This window comes from Diplotaxodon limnothrissa, linkage group LG6, assembly GCF_057381915.1.
Source record: "Diplotaxodon limnothrissa isolate DT_005_m linkage group LG6, D_limnothrissa_male_GT1.1, whole genome shotgun sequence".
Taxonomy (NCBI): domain Eukaryota; kingdom Metazoa; phylum Chordata; class Actinopteri; order Cichliformes; family Cichlidae; genus Diplotaxodon; species Diplotaxodon limnothrissa.
The window spans coordinates 8,932,993-8,953,090 of NC_140601.1; the positions used below are offsets into that span (position 1 = coordinate 8,932,993).

General features: G+C 39.5%; 1 protein-coding gene across 2 annotated transcripts in view; it reads right to left on the reverse strand.

Moving 5' to 3' along the window:
* LOC146630072 (voltage-dependent T-type calcium channel subunit alpha-1I-like) overlaps positions 1 to 20,098 on the reverse strand; it is a 222,776-nt gene that overhangs the window by 34,314 nt on the left and 168,364 nt on the right. For both annotated transcript variants that reach the window (XM_085356770.1, XM_085356771.1), the window contains 8 exons: positions 19,754 to 19,946; positions 17,625 to 17,776; positions 15,709 to 15,818; positions 11,877 to 12,010; positions 8,353 to 8,423; positions 4,197 to 4,275; positions 3,788 to 3,909; positions 2,367 to 2,816 (listed from right to left, as the gene is read on the reverse strand). In XM_085356770.1, the coding sequence (XP_085212896.1) occupies positions 2,367 to 2,816; positions 3,788 to 3,909; positions 4,197 to 4,275; positions 8,353 to 8,423; positions 11,877 to 12,010; positions 15,709 to 15,818; positions 17,625 to 17,776; positions 19,754 to 19,946 (1,311 nt within the window). The remainder of the gene's footprint in view (positions 1 to 2,366; positions 2,817 to 3,787; positions 3,910 to 4,196; positions 4,276 to 8,352; positions 8,424 to 11,876; positions 12,011 to 15,708; positions 15,819 to 17,624; positions 17,777 to 19,753; positions 19,947 to 20,098) is intronic.

Consider the following 20,098-nt stretch of genomic DNA (forward strand, 5'->3'; position numbering starts at 1 on the left):
TCTCTCTGAATGAAGAAATTAGATAAAAATTAAGAGTAAAATTTGCCTCTTCTCTGTATTTTAAAGAAAATCAAATAATGTGGGTGTTTTTGACTGTGTGACAGAAGATCTACAGCAGTTTCTACAAAAATGGGATGTTCTTTTCTACTTTTCTCATGTTTTATGAAGCAATAAGTGATCAGCTAATAAAAAAAAACTGAACAATGTAAAAGGGTATTTTCAACTACGCTGTTTAAAAACGTCTACAAAGTCAGTTATCGGTCTCTCTCATTAGGGAGCAAAATGTGAATTCATTTCACAGGCGTGTGCAGATGTGCAATAGGTGCATGTTGAATGGGCTGCAGGTCTCATGTGACCAACAGTGATAATAAAGAAAAACTAGAAATAGAAGTCAGTGAGGAAGGAGGAGAGAAAAGTGGTCTGTGGCCACCACCTGCCTAACCACTCCCCTTTTGGGGCTTGTCTTGTTGTTGCTTCTCCAGCTCACTTGTTGTCACTTTCATTTCACCAAAAGAGGTAAAAGGGCTTTCCAATGGCTCATGCTTTTCAAACTTGAGGTTTGAGTGACATTGCATATTACTCAGATGATTGAGTGTTAACTTAATTTATACTCTGATGAGTATTTTGTGATTTGATAACCTTTATCCTTCATTAATCGATGAAGTGGCTTCAGTTGCCTAACACAGCGGTCCCCAACCCCCGGGCCTCGGACTGGTACCGGTCCGTGAGTCGTTTGGTACCGGGCCGCGAGAGTTGAGGCTCAGGTGTGAAATGTATAATTTTCAGGGTTTTTATCGGTTTTCAGCGTTATTTTGTTATCGTTTTTATCGTTAACTCGGTTTTCCTGGGTCTTTTCACGTGTGCTATGAATAAATCCTCTTTTTTTCAGTACCGGTACTAGTTTTATTTTGTTGTATTTATTTACAACCTTAAAGACCTTAAATATTGTCGGGCATAAACCGGTCCGTGGCGCAAAAAAGGTTGGGGACCGCTGGCTTAACATGTGAAAGATCCCTGCTTTGAGTCTGGGAGGGGACACTAAGGGACATTTGGTGAAAAAGTCAAACAAGTGCTGTGGTGATGCCCAGTTGTGACCCCTCAGCTAGAGCAGGTCATCTACTAATCGAAAGGTTGGTGATTCGATTATTGGCCGCTGCAGTCTGCATGCCAAATATCCTTGGGCGAGATACTGAACCCCAAGTTACTCCCTGATTCATTCATTGCAGAGTGAATGTCTGTGAATGTTAGACAGCAAGCACTAAAGCATAAAAAACTGCTTGTGTGAAGGAGGTATGTTGTATGAATTGCTTTGAGTGCTTAAGGAGAGTAGATATATGAGCCAGTCCATTAACCGCTAAGGAGCAGCTGAAAGACCTTTTTAATTGAAGAACTGCTAACACTAGTATATGTTGGCAAGGACATGGGTTAGAAGCCCAACCAGTCATGTGCAAATAGCTTTCTTTAGTTCTGAAAATTTAGTTATGGTGGTGGTCAGAGGGCCCGGTGGCGCCAGTGTCCGGCAGCCTGGCCTCTGTCAGTGCACCCCAGGGCAGCTGTGGCTACAATGTACAATGTGGCTACAATACAATGGGTGGATAACTGAATGTAAAGCGCTTTGGGGTCCATAGGGACTAAGTAAAGCGCTATAAAATACAGGACATTTACCATTTACCATGAAAAGCAGAGAAAGCAATCAAAAAGCAAACCCTGAAAATGCCACTTAATGATAATTACTCCGATTGCATTACTGGTTTATTACAATAGCAGAAACTAGTGTTTTTTTCTCTCCCTTGCTCTGGGCAAAGGAGTAGTATATGTTACCTTAAGGGACAGAAGTAAACACGTCTTAGGCCGTGACTATGCAAACTGGCTCTACACTGTAACTCAGATAGGCAATCCTGTTGAGTTGTTGAATGAGCTATTTGGCGGCTGATGACGCATCGTGCTCGACGGACTTTGCAGTCAAGAGTTGTGCAGACTAACGGTGTCTGTCAAATCCTTACAACCACAGGTTTCAATATCATTTTGTGACGGCTGTAACTGGTAGAGGCTGAATAAATACATATACATATATGTAACTGACTTACAGTTAACCCTAAGCCTAACCCATGGCTTCCAAGCCACATGCAGCTTTTTAGCGGCTTGGAAGCCACAGGTTGCTGACCTTTGGTTTCAACAAATGAGTATTTATAATTATTTTTTCCACTGCCATGATTTGCGTAAGAAAAGGTATAAACAGGTTTACAAAACTATTTTGTTTTTCTAAAAGATGAGTGTGATTTTGACATAGCCAGCATGCAGAACCCAACCCAAGAGCTCTCTGTTCAGCAGTAATTACTCTCTTCAATATTTGAAAGTCCACTCACCTGTGCAGGGGAGTAGAGGCGACATCGAGGGTGAGTGTGTCCCTCATGAGTAGCGCTCCCTCCTCCTCCATCTCGAAGTGGTGCCATCAATCCGCTACTTGGGCCTCCGACTGTTCCCGCTGTAATTGCGCCAGACACTCCGCCACCTACGCCCGCCCCGCTCGCAGTGGCAACGGTGGCCCCAGCGATAGCTCCGATGCCTCCCATCATGCAGCACAGGCCTCCCTGGGCCAACTCCAATTCAATCTCTGCATCCATCTCGGCATCCTCCTGTGCCTCCTTGTTGGAATCGTCCAGATGTTTCATCAGCACGGCAACCACCACGTTTATCAGTACGAACTGAGCTGTGAGCACGAATGACACGAAATACATCGGGGAGATGAACTGCAGTCCGGCATGACAGCCGTAGTCGGTTCCTGGACGATCAGGCGGGCACTCTCTCAGGGTGTCCTAATGGATAAAAGGGTATTGAGAGAGTTTTAAAGGATTGAGGAAGGAGACAGGAATGAAGTGTCAAACACATGAAAAGGCAGTAAAGGAGCAGTGAAAGAGTGAGTGGATAAAATGGAAAAATAGTGAGGATTCGGCAGATAAAGCTGAATAGCAGGAAAGTAGGGAAAAGAAAAGGGGAAGAGGAAAAGATCAGTCAAATAAGGAAGATTTTATATGTAGTAAACACACAAAATATTTGCTAGAAATAATTATTTTAAATCAGAGTTGGGCTTAGAAAATGTGACCATATTGCCCAGTTTCATTTCCATCATTTACCAATCAATCAATTAATACTCTTTAGTTTTAACATGACACACTGTCAAACTTTCACACTTCCAGAAATCTGCTTTTCAGCCACAGTCACTTTTTAGAGAGCCTAATCAGCACTGATTAACAGCTGGATATGAGCTGTTATAAAATTTTAAGAGCTCCAGGTACTCGGGGTACTTGGGTGTGATTGGAGAGTAAGATTGAAGTGATAGATGAAATTGAAGAGGCAGATGAAATAGTCACTTTTTGTGAATGTGAATTTGAATCTTCATTCATCCTCTGTAGACTCTGAGTGCACATTTACATCTTCAGGATCATCTTTGCTAAAGGACACGCTCATTACGCACTCATTTCCCCAACCTAAATACGGTCTAGTCCACAAATTTGAACTAAAGACCTTCAATTATAATTCAGCTTCTCATCCTCTTTCTCTGCTGAGGTTGGAGTAGCTTATATACGATCAGCCAACCAGTTCAACGTAAGCATGTATGTGTTATTAGAATAGAATTAGAAATGCTCAAACGGTGTCTCATCTAAAAAAATCTGTCCAACACTGCCACTGGAGACAAGTTGAGGTAAAGCGGAGTGAAAAACAATCATTTAGGTCCATTAGATAACCCAGCCCAAAATGATGAAATGAGGATGAAGAACAAAAGTACCTTCATGATGCCATTCCAGTTGTCGCCAGTTGAAACCTGGAAGAGCGTAAGGAAGGCCATTCCAAAGTTTTCAAAGGTAGCATGGCGGCTCATTCCTTCACAGGGGTAGTCAGCATTACACACTGAGACCAAACATCAAGTGGAAAGAAAACAAAATGAGCAAGACATGGTAAAGAGTGAATCGTGGCTCAGTCAGTTGTATCTTTCTTTTGCGTCTGTCCATAGAGTGAGACATAACAAATGAGCAGGTGGTACAAATGGAGATGAATCCAGGTCAAAAAGGCAAATCCAAACATTCCTTGTATGCTGCGTTTTTCATGGCAGTGTTTTTACAGATATCTAATTATATTTGATAAACGTGCTCCAAAAAGCCTTTAGTAGGAACAAAAGTGGTGTCTGAAAGACCCACCTAGTTCTCCAAACAGCTCCACACCCAGAGCAGCATAGATGAAAAACAGCAACATGAAGAGTAGGCCCAAGTTCCCCACCTGGAACATAAAGAAAAAGCATTCATTTCTTATATTCATTTGTGGAATCGAATCACGTGGACCTCCACAGTTAGGTGAGGGGGGCTCAGCCACTGTGCAAACTGACTCAGTAGTTTCCAACTCCTCCTCCTATTTCCCCTGTCAGAGTTCAGAGATAACGGTACTTAATATAACAGGATTTCACTATTTATGAGTTTATATTTGAAACCAGAACCTTCATGTTCCTTTTGCATTGCTTGTTATCATCCGTGAATCACACAGCAAGGCCTTGTCTGTCTCATGATGAAACATTATTAACTGCAGTTTTGTTCCTGTTTGTTCCTGTTTGGTGCTTCTCCAGGACTGGAGAAGAATTTCATTGGCTCAGAAATAGTTGCAAGGCAGGTTTACGCAGCATCGTCATTGTATTGCACAGTTCTGGGTGACACTGTAATATGTGTGAATCGGTTGATGTGGATGGTCACAGTGTAGATGTAGATGGATAAAGGGCCCCTGTGGGTGCAGTAGTAGGCACTAGCATCACACCATTAGCTAAGTCACTTCACAGGGAAGGCAGTGGGGTGCTTTTAAATAGGTGAATGTAGGATTCTATTAGACAGTCAAATGAACTGAGAGAAGCTGGGGATAGCATACAATGTGTTTTAGTTTTTACAGGAGGTGAGATCACAGTGGAGGACTGCATATAATGAGAGAAGGAGATAAGCAGAAATGAATGTATATACACTACAGAGGAGAGGTTAGGCAATGCCTGAGGAGAGCGTTCTTCTCATGATAGATGTAAAAAAAAATCCATGCCTCGGCCTGAAGCAGTCTGCAGCTTGCAACTTAAACCCATCTGATGTTTTTGGATTCCTTGAGCAGAGACTGAAAGCAAGCTTCAGGAGCAGTGTTGCTATACAATGTGAAACAGACAACTGAATGCTAAGGAAGCAACACAATGATCAACAAGGTAGCTGAAGTTGGAGCATCCTGTGTCGTGTACATCTTTTGGTTTCCGGTAAACGAATCTAAAATCTAAAGCCATCTACTACATTTTAAAAGTGTGTCCTGAAAATGTTGTTGGTGCCATTGGGAGGAACATTTTTTTCTTCAAGGTAAATTCTTTCTCCATAATGTGATATGAGAAACACTGGCATATGGTCAAGGCCACCCACTTCAAATCCCAACTGAAAACAAGCAGGATGATTTGTTTTCTTTACAGACACAGACCGTTAAGGACAAAGACATCGCTAAACCATGGAGCACAACCCTCCTACTGTTCTCTGTCCTTAAGCAAAGAACTTGTATTTGAGACACATTTAAAACACAAGCAGAAAAGGTCACAAGACACTACTTCTTCTTATATAGGCATTTTTAAAACCACTGTATATTTCTTTGGTGCCTAGCAGAGGGATGCCAGTTGGTGTAATTGAGAGAAATTCTGAGACAATTTCTAGGTGGACCAGAAAAAAAAGGTCACAGCACACTCATGCATTTGATTTTTCTACTGTGCAAGCATAACTGTGCATACTTGCTATTAAGCTATCTTTCTTCTGGCTTCAGTGAAGACGTGCTCTACTGAAGAAAACATTGATGTTCTGGCTTGTTACGTGCTCACTTTACAAAAGGTAAAATTGACCTCATGAAAAATGTGCGGATGCTGCAAAATGAACTTATTTAACAACAGAGCCTACTGCTATATCGTATAGACAATGCCAATTACATGCTTCATTTGCTCTACACAGAGTTGCAGTAACATTACAAACGATCAACTAATGGCTTTTGTGTCATAGCACAGTGGCAATAAATCTATCATGAAACGACCTGTGAAAAAGAAAAAATATAGATGAAATGATACTGGAACACTTCCAGGATCTATACGATTGAATGCTTTCTTCCCATTTTTACTAATATATAAATACACAGTAGTATGCTATTTATAATGCATCACAGTGAAGCCTCAACTGTTATTGTTTTTTCAGAGAACAGCTGATAATTTGGCTTTTTTATCCTTTTTTTTATTGGACACTTAAAAATAACAATGGCATTAAATTAATATCTGCCAGCATTTTGAATTTAACAGTATTTCATTTACTATTTACCAATGAAACCTTGAGTTTGTGTGTGTTCATGTTGATTTTGTTTTTGTGAAACTGAAAATGAAAGAGCTTGCTTTTATAAATGCGAGGCTTACTGAAGCAGAGACATTTTCTGTGACTATAATTTATATATGTGCACAAATTTTGCAATCCAAACATCAGGGAGACAAAAATCCTCCCAGACACCCAGGAGAAAGAACTTCTTGCTGCTGACTCACTCCATTAAAAATGCCTCGAATAAGGATATGTTTCCAAGAGTTGACAGTTCCAATACATCACAGCTTTCTTTCCCCTCTAGTTTGACCAATTTTCTTTTTAAAAAACCTTGACACTTTACACATTTTAGAATTTTCTGTATATCTCGTTAAATATGACCCATGCTTAGATCCATAAGCTTTTTTTGTCATTTTGCCTCTGTACTCCACCACAGTGGATTTAAGATGTGACTGAAGTGCAAACTTTCATTTTTTAATTCAACGGGTTTTAAAAGGTAATTCATATATTAACAGTTTAGAAATTGCAGCAATTTTATCTATTAGTCGCTCATTTTCAGAGGCTCAAAATGAACTGCACAGTGACTGACAAGCAGTTTTATGGTCAAAGAAATCCCGTTCACTTGATATTCTATGACAAATGTATTAGATAAAAGGTAGCTGCTAACTGGAAGTCTCAATCTGAGGTTCCAAAACATGATGATGCCAGAAAAAGAGGCCATCATTTGGCTAAAATCCCAAAATGAATCTTAAAAAGGAAAAAAATGTGGCAACACCAAAAGACCATTGAAAAAAAGATAAAATCGATAACTGTAAATTATAGTCGTGGTAAAGAAAAAACCCTTTGTCATTGTCATCAAGTCTACAAGCTAGAGATGAAATACATAGAAATACAGATGAAATCGAGAGGATTTACAACAAGGTGAGATTAGGTCAGATTAGACTTGACTGAAAACATCTGAAGGAGACGCCCAGTTTTAGAGAAAAATCTTTGATGAAGACTAATTTGTATCAAAATGATTGGAAAAGAAAATTATGTGGAAGGAGTAAAACAGCTCATGATAGAAGTGATAGCTGATGGGCTACGCCCTCTGCTCAGCTTCAGCAGAGCTGACTTTATGGCTCTTTGCAGTGCACATGGGTAAGAGGTGAAAGCAAAAGCAACCCAAGAATTGTCATGACAGAAAAATGAGATATTAAAGCCAAGATCCAAAGGATCAAAAAAGGACAAAAAATAATAATAATCCATAAATCTAAAGTGACTTTGTCCATTTACGTTTGAGCCTCTGAAAATGGGAGAGTGTGGGTATAAAACCTGCTGTAATTCCTGCAGGGTTAAGTAGTTTTGTTAAACGCCATGAATTAAAGCTTAAAGTCTGCACTTCAAGCAAATGTAGATCATTTCAGTTTGAACTGACTGTGGTGGTGTACAGAAGCAAAATTATAAACCTGTGTTGAGTCCCAAAAGAGCAGAGTGTGACTGGAGTACGTGCTGGTAAAATATCTCAACATTACTGAACTCCTAATAAGTTATTAAACATCCCCAGCTAAAATAGTCGATCTACAGTGTCTCTGTGTCCCCTCAGATTCCACAAAACCATCCATTAATATCAGCAAAGGCTTGAGACCAAGAGTCTTTCAGTGCAACAGGGGAGCAGAGCACATTTGCTGCTCTGTTCCCATTAACGGTGGTAAGAATGAAAAAAAAAAAAAAATCTTAACTTATTGCTGCGAGTGTGTGTCGGTGTTTTTTTTTTAAATTCCTGAATAAATTAGAGCAGCCATGGAAATTTACCAAGTGTCATAAGATTAAGGGCAAAAATTTTTCTAATAACCTGACTTTTTAAAAGTTCTTATTCTCAGAGAGCGTTTATCGACTCTGGTCATTTATCATTTCACAAATGTTAATTAACTCCTGGGTGCTCTTGAGATAAGCTCTGGGGTGTGTGTGTGTGTGTGTGTGTGTGTGTGTGTGTGTGTGTGTGTGTGTGTGTGATGACTCATACCTGAGGCAGAGCTTGGACCACGGTGTCAAGAAGAGCTCTCATCCCCGTTGCCATTTTCAACAACTTCAACACTGAAGAGAGATCACACAGGGTCAGAGAAAACTATAGCCATGGGTAAAACTGCATAAGTCTGTGTCTGTACGTGACACTTGACCTACGTGTTGGGGTGATAAACAACCAACAACACCTACAGAGTGAAGAGAAGTAATACCAAAGACAGAAAGACTAAAGACACCAGAGGGATGGAGGAGAAAAGTCAAGATAGATACATAAGGTGTGGGCAGAGAGAGAAAGAGAGACAGTAAACGATCAATACATGGAACAGGTTTCCCAGCTCATCATAAGCGACCTTCGACAATTCCCAGATGTCCAATTTCTGGAGGAACTCGGTAATTACTGGAGCCAGAGGAAAACATGAGAGTATTCTCACAGAGAACAGCAAGGAACAATATAACCTCCTGGGAGATGGGCTGCTCTTCACAGTTCTTAGTGAAGATACACAGTGCGTGACAAAGAGAGGGTGAAAGCAGTGGTTACAGCCCACGAAGAGAACAACTCTTAATAACCTTTTCACCAAAACATACAGCCAACAGCTTTACTTACAGGCAGTTGCTGCCTTTATTTGCTGAAAACATTTTAGAGTCTTTAATGCTCGATCACAGCGACTTTTTAAAAAAAATGCTGTTTGCCAATCATTTTAATAACTTTGACTATATTTTGACCGCTGGGACTTTGTCCTGTAAGATCTGGTACTGCAATTAAATATCTACAGTTCTGAAGGAGGACTTCTGTCTAATGAACTATGACATATGATGATTGTTTTGGCACCTGGTTGGAAATTAGCCTCAGCAATGCTACAGTTCGTAAAAAAGCATGGCTGTACATTATTTCAATGTCAGGTTTCATATTACATCTAATTTGGTATCTGTAGGATATAAATTATAGTTCTGTGGTTGATATTATGACTGCTCAGTAACACTATATATCCTCATTGGTCACTTTGTTCGGGACAACAGTTCAACTGCTTGCTAGCATAAATATCTAATCAACCAACCACATGTTGGCAACTTTAAGTGTTTAGGCTGATAGGCGTGGTTGAAACAACCTGCTGAACTTCAAGTCCAGCATCAGAGTAAGGCAGAAAGGGAATTTAATGAGTCTGAACGTGGATCAGACAGACTGGTTTCCCCTGTCTTCACTGCAGCTCGTCCACAGTTAGCTAAGAATCAGACAACAGTAAATACTTAGCTAAAAACTGAGTATTGTAAAAAACATGTAATTTATATAGTTTTTAAAGTATATATAAATTTGAGCATATTTGCATAGTAACAGTATTTTATTTCCAGTATTTGTTTTTGTTTGTTTTCCAAGTTATAGGAAAAAGTTTCTCTGGGAGACAGCTGCTTCTGAGGCTAAATGTGCTACACTTCCAAATTAATGGTTGCATTTGTCATCTTTCTTTTTTCACTTCTCTGGGTTTTATTTTTATACAAAATATAAAATGAACACAAATAATAGCGTTCTCATTTCTATATACCTGTTGACTATTTTGGAGTAGCAGCTAGGCAATACTTACACTCAAAGTCTAGCTGGTAGAGCTGTTTGTTCACTGACTGTTTTGAATGTGTCCATCTGGTTCATTAAAAATGTCAAGCCTACAAAGAGTTTATAACACTGAAAAACTAAGGCTTACACCATTAGTTCAAGGGAAAAGCTAGCATCCCTGCCAGCTAATAATTCACAAGCACGGTCATTATATTGTGGGGTAGATTATTATTATACTGGGTCATGCTAAAAACATTAAATGAGATTTTATTTGTTCAAATGCAGTCCTTGGACTTTGAAGGAGTATTAGGGCCACATTAAGAAAAAAACATGTTATTATTCATTTTGAGAATAAAGTCAAAGTAACAATTTGAAAATAATTACAATGTTTTATTAGATGGGTTAGTTAAATCGTACTTTAGAATTGCTTTTAGTACAAATAAATTCTTTCTTTTTTAGCACATAAACACTGTGTGGTGACAAATATAAGTACAGAAAGATGCATATAGTCAGTAGGAAAGACCACAGAAATTTGGCCAGATTTGCGCAAAATGAAACAATGAAATGAAACATCAATGGGCAGATTACTAATGGTCACACTATGATTTACAACAAGACACAAAAAGACAGCTGATCATGCTGTTTCTACACAGGCATTTAGTAGACGGCATAAACGCTGTGGCAGTTATTTGACTTGAAACGACAAATTTCATCTCCACATTCTGAATTTACTCTGAGAGTTTAATCTCAAAATGAACAATAATATTTTTCTTTTAATGTTGCTGTAACATTTCATTGTACTGGACACTTTTAGAGAAAAACTAACAATAACTGCCAACATACAACAAAACAGTCGGATGAATATTCTATTGTATTATCCCACTAGCGAGTTGGAATTAATCCACTTGTATGAAACGACTGTGGAACATTTTAATATTCTCTCTCACAGTTACAAATTAGTTAACATTCATACACAGTGGCAAAAATGTTAAGAGAAGAAAGACTAAAAGTCACCAGTAGCCCTCACACTCATCATCAAATACCCCACTTGCTTCTTAATTACCACTGGCTGCTGTTTAGTTAGCATATTACCCATGGGTCCACTCAGAGGTCCCTGAACAGAATTATGGAGGGCAGAGGATGATGGTAAGAGAGGGCGAGGATTAAGTGAGATTGATGTAATTAGCCTTTATCCCCCACAGTGTGAAGTTAAGAGGACAGCCCAAAGAACTGGTCCTTCAATTTCCCCAGATTTATTAGAGCACAGATGCAAAATGAGAGTCAAGTTAAAAACAAGAGCAAATCTCAGTGATATCTGGATACTGATATCAACCTCAGTGAGCCTCTTTTTCAAGTTACTCAGTCAGTCAGTAGGCCAGTCTAAAATTCTTAAGCAGTCAATACAACTAGTCATCGTTATCCATGTGTCTTCGTTCAGTGGTAGGTTTGAAGGCTCCCTAAATGCTGTTTCATAGATTGAATTAAACACATAAAGAAACATTCATCACTTCCACAAGTTAAATCAAACAAAAATGAACATGTCTGTAATATTTAACATAAAAAGCTTCCAGGACATGAGAGATTACACCTGCTAAGCTTCTGTTAGGCTCCTCTGATTTCATTTTCAAAAGCTTCATTTACAAAAATAATGAACACAATCATTTTGTGAGAACTAAATTGAAATTAGCGATGTGGAAATATACATGACTTTTAATTTATCTCGACTGCTGGGTGATATTAAAGAACAGCTGGGCACACTATAGCTCAAACAACAGCTACAGAAAACTGAAACAGAAGCAAAACACACAAAACCTCTGACTAATTTTCTCTGGAAAAATGGTAAATTAGGAAACGGGTAAGGGACAAGCACATGTATAAAAATATAAAATAATAAAAGAAGTAATGTAAGATGAAGTTTGAGGCATAAGAAAACACCATGGGCAGGTTAAGGACGTGTGCCTCTGTGGGTTGTGGTATACCTCGTGCTATCCTGAGCACCCTCATGATCCTGATGATGGTGGGGTTGATGGGGAGCGAGGCATTGATCTCAATCTCTTCCAGGGTGATGCCCATCACTGACAACAGCACAATGGCCAAATCCAACTGGTTCCACCTACACACACAGACACGCACAACGACTTTTCAACATACCGGAAAAATACCGAACCCGACGGAATATAATGTGAGTCTTAAAAAAAGGAGAACGAGGATGAATTGCTCAGGATTTCATGACTGCACACATCATGGTCGGTGTCATGTTAATTTCCCAATGAATATTAATGTTCTACATCACATTTGTGCATAATTGGCCTTACTTTCGCACAACTGACTTGGCAGAAGAATTGGTAACAGCTCACCATTACCCTAAGGCCTGCTCCAGCTATGAATATTTATAATAATAGTAGGATAAGAGTTTGAATACAATGCAAACTTGGACAAAGAAACAATATCTGCTGAGTGATTTATGTAGCCTGTTGTCATTTTATTGGTCAAAAAAGAGTTACTAAATGGCTCATGTGGGAGAATTCATGAATGTAAAGTTAAATAAATAATGTGGATTTTGATATTTTTGTCAAAGTTTTGATGCAAACTTCATATTGTAATGCTAATTCTGAAACAAGCATCGCATAATCTCATCAGACAACAAACATAAAGAGGACATTCTTCAGTTATATTGTTGTTGAGTAGCTATATTATGAAAGAACCTTTAAAACCCTTATATATGAAAGAGACCTGACCTTTCTTACTTTAAATGACATGTGCACTTCCTTAAATATACATTCCCCCCTTATTTTTTTTTAAATGTAGCAACGTTTCCTTCACTTTTCACTCGGGTTACAGCAAAATTATTGCCCGGGGGAATGTTTCCCCACTGCGTTTCACGCTAGACAATATCTTAGTGCCGGAACAACAAGAAGCGGCACACAGACAGACTCACACAGTGTAAACACACTCAAAACAGGGTTGCCTAATAAACCCAGGGGTTTCCAAAAAGACACACAAGGGTGAAGACAGAAAAAGACAAAGGTGCTGCAAAAGAAGAGAGAGGAAGGACATAGAGAAAGAGAGCCATGAAATGTAATGCACACTAGAAGAAATACCGTGACTAACTAAAACTGAGACACATAGAAAGATGGACATTCAAATAGGTCGGAAGAAGTAATTTTGAAAGCAAGAGGGGCAGAAATAACCAATAGCAATTTTCTCCAGCACAGTTCTTGAAATGGATCGGAAGCAGCAATAATAAATCTACATAGTAGGGTCGAATAATATTCGCCAACACTCTCACAGCTGCTCCACGGTCTTGTATACGTAACTGAGAGAAGAGCCCTGCAGGATTGCTATGATGCTGGGTGAAGATATGGAAATGAGTTAAAAATTCAAGACTTTCTGCACCTGCACAGTTGGATCGTGTTTTTAAATTAAACATTCACCATATAATTGACCGATGACATCATCAAAAACTTGTGTAAAAGGGGCTTGGATCTTATTCTCTTTACACAGTGCTGGCATAGTCGGTTGGTTATATTTAAACAACACATTTTTGTCACCATCCATCTGTCCATAGATCTAACCAGGTCTCTTAGCAACTTCATAGTGTATGCTGTTAATATACTAGCAGGCTCACCGACACTGCATTCTCACACAGGAAATACCTGCCAATGATATCTAAAGCAGGATTTAGCTCTTTGTGGTTCTAATTAGGCACAAAAGCCTGAAGAGAAAATAAACAACCTGAACAGAAGTGCAGAACTTGAAACGTGTGGAATAAGAAAGCAAGCATTCTCTAAAAATGGTCTTCTTCACCTTTTTTGAGATTGCATATTATGCTCTTTGTATGATACCTGTTACAGTCCCTATTTTCATTCACTGTAGGCTGTTTTTTTGTGGATTGACAATTTCTGGCAAAAGTTAGTGCCAAACATAAACAATCTTTCTTAAAGGTACAATGTATAAAATTTCCACTACTAGATGTCAGTAGATAGCAGTAAACTGAGTTCTGTGTTCCAAATTCAAGTGTATATTCCTGTAGGAAAAACATGTTTTTGTGAGAGCAAAAACATTCAATTTGTACTCATAATGACCACAGCTGGCATGTTTCTGCAACTGTTTGGACCTGATTCTCCCCAGAGTTTCAGTAGAGTGCTGTGAGTCCACCGTTTACCTCAGCTGTCAATGCAGGGTGAGAAACGTCCACGTCTATTTACTCTGGAAGAGGCTGTAAAACTTTGTGAAAGGAGTCTGATCTGAGTCAATGAGTCAAAGAAGCCGACTTGTGGCCAATGACAGACATACTGAGGTGAGTTCCTGAGGATATGCAGAACGTTTCTGTCTGTTTCTGCTTCTGTTAGCCACTGTTAGCTGGGGTTTGTTGGGTCTGTGTTTCCACAAGCCCCGCTAGTTTAGAGACTTATTCATCATGAAGACATCAAGACATAACAGAACATCTACAACCGGTTTTTCACTCGCTAACGAGGAAAGTTTTTGGTCAAGAACCAGCTCTTGGAGCTCACGCTCCTAACCTGTCTCATGCCCAAAATCCCCCCAAGAGCAGCTTCCCTCGCAGCTATTTATTGACAAACTGTTACAATACACGTCACAGCACGAGCACCTCCCTCTGTAAAACCCCCAGTGGTTCTAAGACAAGGCACTGTGTGTGTGTGTGTATGTGTAAGCACGTATATGCATGTGCAAGAATGTGTGTGTGTGTGCGTGTGTGTGACGACCTGCTGACCAAAAGGGTCATAAAAGCAGGAAGCTTACAACAGAAGAAACAGATCTTGCAGATAGGATGTATGTACAATAAATCCTCCCCCAGCACAGAGTGGCTGGAGAGGTGGTCAGGATCAAAGGGATGTCTTGATCCTATAGATTGAACTCAGACTTACAAATTTAAGAAGCCCAATGACAACATTCAACAATTAGACTTAACAGGGTTAGCTGCTATTAGCAGGTGTTGGTGAAACTGTCTGACTTGTTGAACTCTTGAGACACTTACGTGAATAAATATGATGCGAGAACGTAATGAAAATGTATGTCAGAGAGAAAGCGTAATTTTTAGGACACTAACAACAGCTGGTAGCTGTACGGAGACAGGAGTGTTGCATATCTAATTTGCAGACAATAACTGACTGCAACAATATTGGGAATAAATAAGCATGTTTGTCTGACTTGAGAGGAGGAAGAGGATGATATTTGATGAAGTTGCTGGTAACGTTGTCTCTTTCCTTCACGTGTTAGTTCCTCTGCAGATAAAACATAGGTATGATGCTTCATATCTTGAGTCGGAAGTTGCAGACACAAATTAAAATGTCGCTCCATCGCATGCAAACACCTATAACTTCTCCTTCCCCTTTGGTGTTTTACATATATAGTCGGTCTCTAGGCAAATACGTAAAACACAATTAGTTGACAGGGAGATGTCCATCACGGCCACTGTAGTCAAACATGGTGGGGGAACACGGAGGCTTTCACTAACGACAAATCTGGTTCTATGTACATTTAATAGATGATTCAATTTATAAGAAGGTATAGGAGTGCTGGAAGACATAATCACAAAGTAATCTGCGTGTGTAAGTTTTGCCCTTGAATCTGTGATCTTGTATTTTTTTCCTGTCGTCTCTCAGAGCTTAGCTGGCCACAGCAAGCAGCTGCGTCTCTATTAGGAAGAAATATAAGAGATAAGGCCGTGGTATATAATACCAGAATATGGACTGTACAAGGATTAACTTGCTGCTGGTGCTATAGTATAACATAACAGATTTTATCAGTTTTGCATGCTTCAAAGATTTAGTGCAGCCGGGACTGTACCTGTCCTTGAAGAAGCGCCGAAAGCCAAAAGCTACCAGTTTGAGAGAGGCCTCGATCACGAACGTGGACGTGAAGAAGTAGTTGCAGTACTTTAATGCAGTCTCCAGAGACTGGGAGTAAGAGAGGTGAAAGATGGACAGAGAGGTTAGAACTGAGACAACAACAGCAGACAGTTAATATCACCTCTCCCGTGACCTATTACAAGCACATTTGTTATCTTTTTTCACGGCAGTAAAATGGTCTTTTTATCAGTTCACTGAAGAATGAAGCAAATAACACAGCAAGTTATGAGAATTGTTGTTCAGTGAATCCGTTTTGCCAGAGTCAGCAACATTTGCACTTGCCAACAAATTTCTTTTAATAGAGGAGAGCTTAATTGAGACAGACAGCTAAATTATGTCACACTCTAGGGAGAAACAGAGAGCATTTTTTCTACTACGCTGGTATTAATGAGTCAGACAAAAAAAGGGCTACACAAGTCAAACATTTGTAATGTTCAGTGCACATAATTAAACCAGATTATCCACAACAAGTCTAATTACATATTAACAAAGCGTGTGTTGAGAGGTAGTAGAAATTTGCCATTTTCAAACAGATGTTTGGACTTTAACTGCATAACGATGCTATTTTAAATGATCTTTGTAGATTTTTGACTTATGGTAAAATACTTTTAGTACTAGTTTTGAAGCTGAGACCAAACAGAGAGTGAGTTGGTCATTGTGCATGCCTTCATGCTGACAATTGGTTGCTAGAGGATGTTTCTGGTTGTCTAGGTAACGTATTTTCAGGGCAGATGATTTCCTGTCCTCTCATTGGTGGTTGCTTCAATCAATTGCGTTGAAGTTGAGAGAAGTTTAATTCAGAACCTCCTTTATTTATTTTTTTTACCCATAAGTCATTTGAAATCAGCGAATGCTATTGGCCATCTACCCTCTCTGGTCGCCACAGTGCTACAAAATCACAGCTTAAAACACACAGATAATCAAGACCAGAAAATACCTGAAGGATTTCCAGAATTAGTCGTGTTAATCTATAAGGTTAAGCATTTTAGGATGTCTAAGGAACTTGGAAAGAAAAGCGTCTGGATTTCTTGAAATTTCTTCTCATCTGAGAAGCTTCTTCAGTTTTAAGAGCAACTGGTGGAGAGTCACAGATTTTAAGCCCTATGGGACTGTCCCCAAAGAGGGTCATGGACCCCCTATTGATCCTCTACCTAATCACCAAGGCCAAGGTGTAAAAATAGGTCAGAATCAGCCAAGGTTTTGGGTTTTTGAGCCCAATGCGAAACCTAGCCCCCCCCCTATCATGTGATTTCCTGAGGTCAAATGGCCCAGGATCTGAGCGGGCGTTAAGGCGCCTACACATTGGCGTCCTCGAAAGAGTGACCTTTAGATGCAGATGGAAAAGCCGAGTCTTGTCTTGTCGAGGTGGCTCCTCTATGCTGTGCCGTGCATTTATGAAGTGGCTGTATGGTCTCTCCGATGTAGAGGTCTGAGCGTTCCTCGCTACACTGTACAGCTTCTCGGATGAGAGGTGAAATGTCTTCAAGAAACTTAAAGAAGTCGAGACCTTTCTTTGCAAGCTCCTTAGACTATGATGACCTGGATGATGAAAAAGTGGCTGGGGAGTTTCTTCCCTGTTTTCTGTTTTTATACCAGGCAAAACTAACTGTCCATAGCTTTATAGGACTAGGAACAATTTTGTTTGTTCAGGTTCAGATATATTCCAGCACTTCAAGATATGCTTTAGTTTTTGGCAGTATTTATTGCTGATTCAGAGCAGCGGGCTGGCCACTTCCCTCAGGAAATGGCAACTTTTAACCATCAACACCTACTCAGAAGCTTTTGATGAGACTGAGAAAGAAACAGCAGATTTGTTCAAAACATCGCTCTATCCTCCTCAAGCAAGGCTGTCACCTGTGGTTGGTCGTAGTGCTCCAGAGACATGGTGATGACATTAATGCAGATAATGAAGGTGATGACCAGGTCCAGGTAGTGGCTGGTGCACAGAGCATGGATAGCCAGGCGTGTAGGACCATAGGGTGCATAGTAGGGCAGCTTCTGTGCCTCTGGATAGAGGAAGAAAAAAAAATAAGACAATTAGGGTTTAGGGTCAATGAATGAGAAGGAAAAATGACAGAAGGAAAACAAAATGGGAGTGAAAGACAAATTAGAAAAATGTAGAATAAAACAAATGACCAAAAAATGACAAAATACCAAAAAAGAAAATATACAGACAAAAATTTTTCATTAGACAAACAGTGAATAAAAGCTGTACACTCAGTCTTGAGTTACGCCTTCTTCATACTTTGCTTCCAAGAATCTAGGCTATATTTGTAAGTGGTTATGAGGCTTTCTTCAGGCTGAGGATCTTTTATTTGGACATTGGCTGCTTTTTCACTCATTTATAGTACAGTACTAGTTTTGGGGGTTTTTTTCTTTTTGTCGAGCCGCTTAACGCTGACCTATAAATGATTCAAGCATAAAACAGACACCTACCTCAAAGACTGCGGAATATTGCATCTACATATAACATAAACTGAGAACCCATTTTAAAATGTACCTTTAGAAACTTTGTTACAAGCAACCTGTCAGAAAAACATTAATTTGATCCAATCCAGCCAAGACCTGACACAAGACATAAGATCTACTTGCCAAAGTTACCAAAGTCCCATCAGAAATGGTCTCAATGGTGGACTGGCTGTCAAGAAGTTACTTTTAAGGAGGGGAAACGGGGAGAAAATGTCTGAGGCATGCTAAATTACACAAGAACTGGAACACAAATAAGTGGCAACAGCTCTTCTAGAGTGAAGAATCCAAATTTGAAACCTTTGGTTCAAATTGTTGTTGTCAGTATATACGTTGTTCCACCACGCAATGCTATCTGGAAGGTTCCTGTTTACCAATGGCTTAAATTTTCAGGAAGTGGTGCCAAACATACTGCTATAATGCTGGATAGAAAGAAAAAAATAGAACACTATCAGTCATGGATTGGCCTCCTCAGAGCCCAGACCCCAACATTATTAAAGCAGTGTGGGACCATCTTAAGGTCTACCGGTTTTGCGCAATTGGTGTGGATGGTCAGGGGGCAACAGCCTAGGTTTGACTTCTGAGGCCCTGAGACCAAATAAAAGTTTTTAAAGTCTACTACAAGAAAGTACAAGAAGGCTTGCGTAAGAAAGTTTAGGCATTGTGGACGAATAAAGACAGTCCTACCAAATATTGACTTTCAAGCATGTTAGAATTGCACAAACTCTTTTTTTGCCTCATATAATGTATTTCCATCTATGTTTGCAGATGATTTTGCTAAATCACTATGTCTATTTCCCAGTTTCCTAACAAAATATAGAGAAATAAAGTCGACTCAAGGCTTTTACACAGTAGTGAATTTATTCCAAAAGAGGGAAAGAATAATGACGCTCAGAGCAGCTGAAGAAAAGTCAGACACTGAGATAAACTCTGTGCTTATATAAAGAGAGAATTTGATAAATGTGTGAGAGAGGTTAAGTAGCTTTAAATGAGTTGAAAAAATGACTCATTCAACGTCATATTATCATGTGTAATATAAAAGATCAAATTAGAAGTCTTGGGCATATGCCACGTGGATTTTACCCAAGGAGTGGAGACTTTAAAAGATTGCATCTATTAAGTTAAACATATACTGTATATAAGATTTCTGAAACTGGAAGTATGAGAGAAGAGGTGAGCATTTTTTATATAATAGACTGTATACCGTTTGCATCTCTTTGCTAGATTTTCTCTTTATTCTTCTGTACACTCAGTCTTTGTTCCTCTCCCAATAGATTTTTGGATCTCATCAGTCCTCCTCCTTCCATGTATGTTTTTTTTCAACATGACTTGATTTTTTAAAACCGTCCTTTTTTACTTTCTTTTTTATTTCGTTAAATTTTCCGTCTCATCTTTCTGCTTTTCTTTATTAATTATTTTCCCCTCAATCTTTACAGTGCTTCAGGCACTCAGCTCCCTCCCAACTCCTGCGTATCCCACGTTCACCCTTCAGCTTCTTCCTGTTCTCTGGATCTTACTTCTCCTTTTCTTCTCCATGCGACGCTGGCGTTTCTCCTCACGTCTTCTGGCCTCCTCCACCTCCTGGTGCTGCCGACATTTGTGGAAGTTCTCCACGACCACACCCACAAACATGTTAAGGACGAAGAAGCTGACAATCAGCAAAAAGGAGATGAAGTAGAGCAGCATCCATGGGTTGTTGTTGGTCATCGGCTAGAGGACACAGGGAAATGTAACATTAAAAAAAGGTAGACAAAAATAGGAAAACATAAATAATCCACGGGTGAGCTCAAAGTACCTACTTCCAGCCACCTCTGAGCAGCCTCATTTTAATCTCAATAAAAAAAAAAATACTATGAATGGAA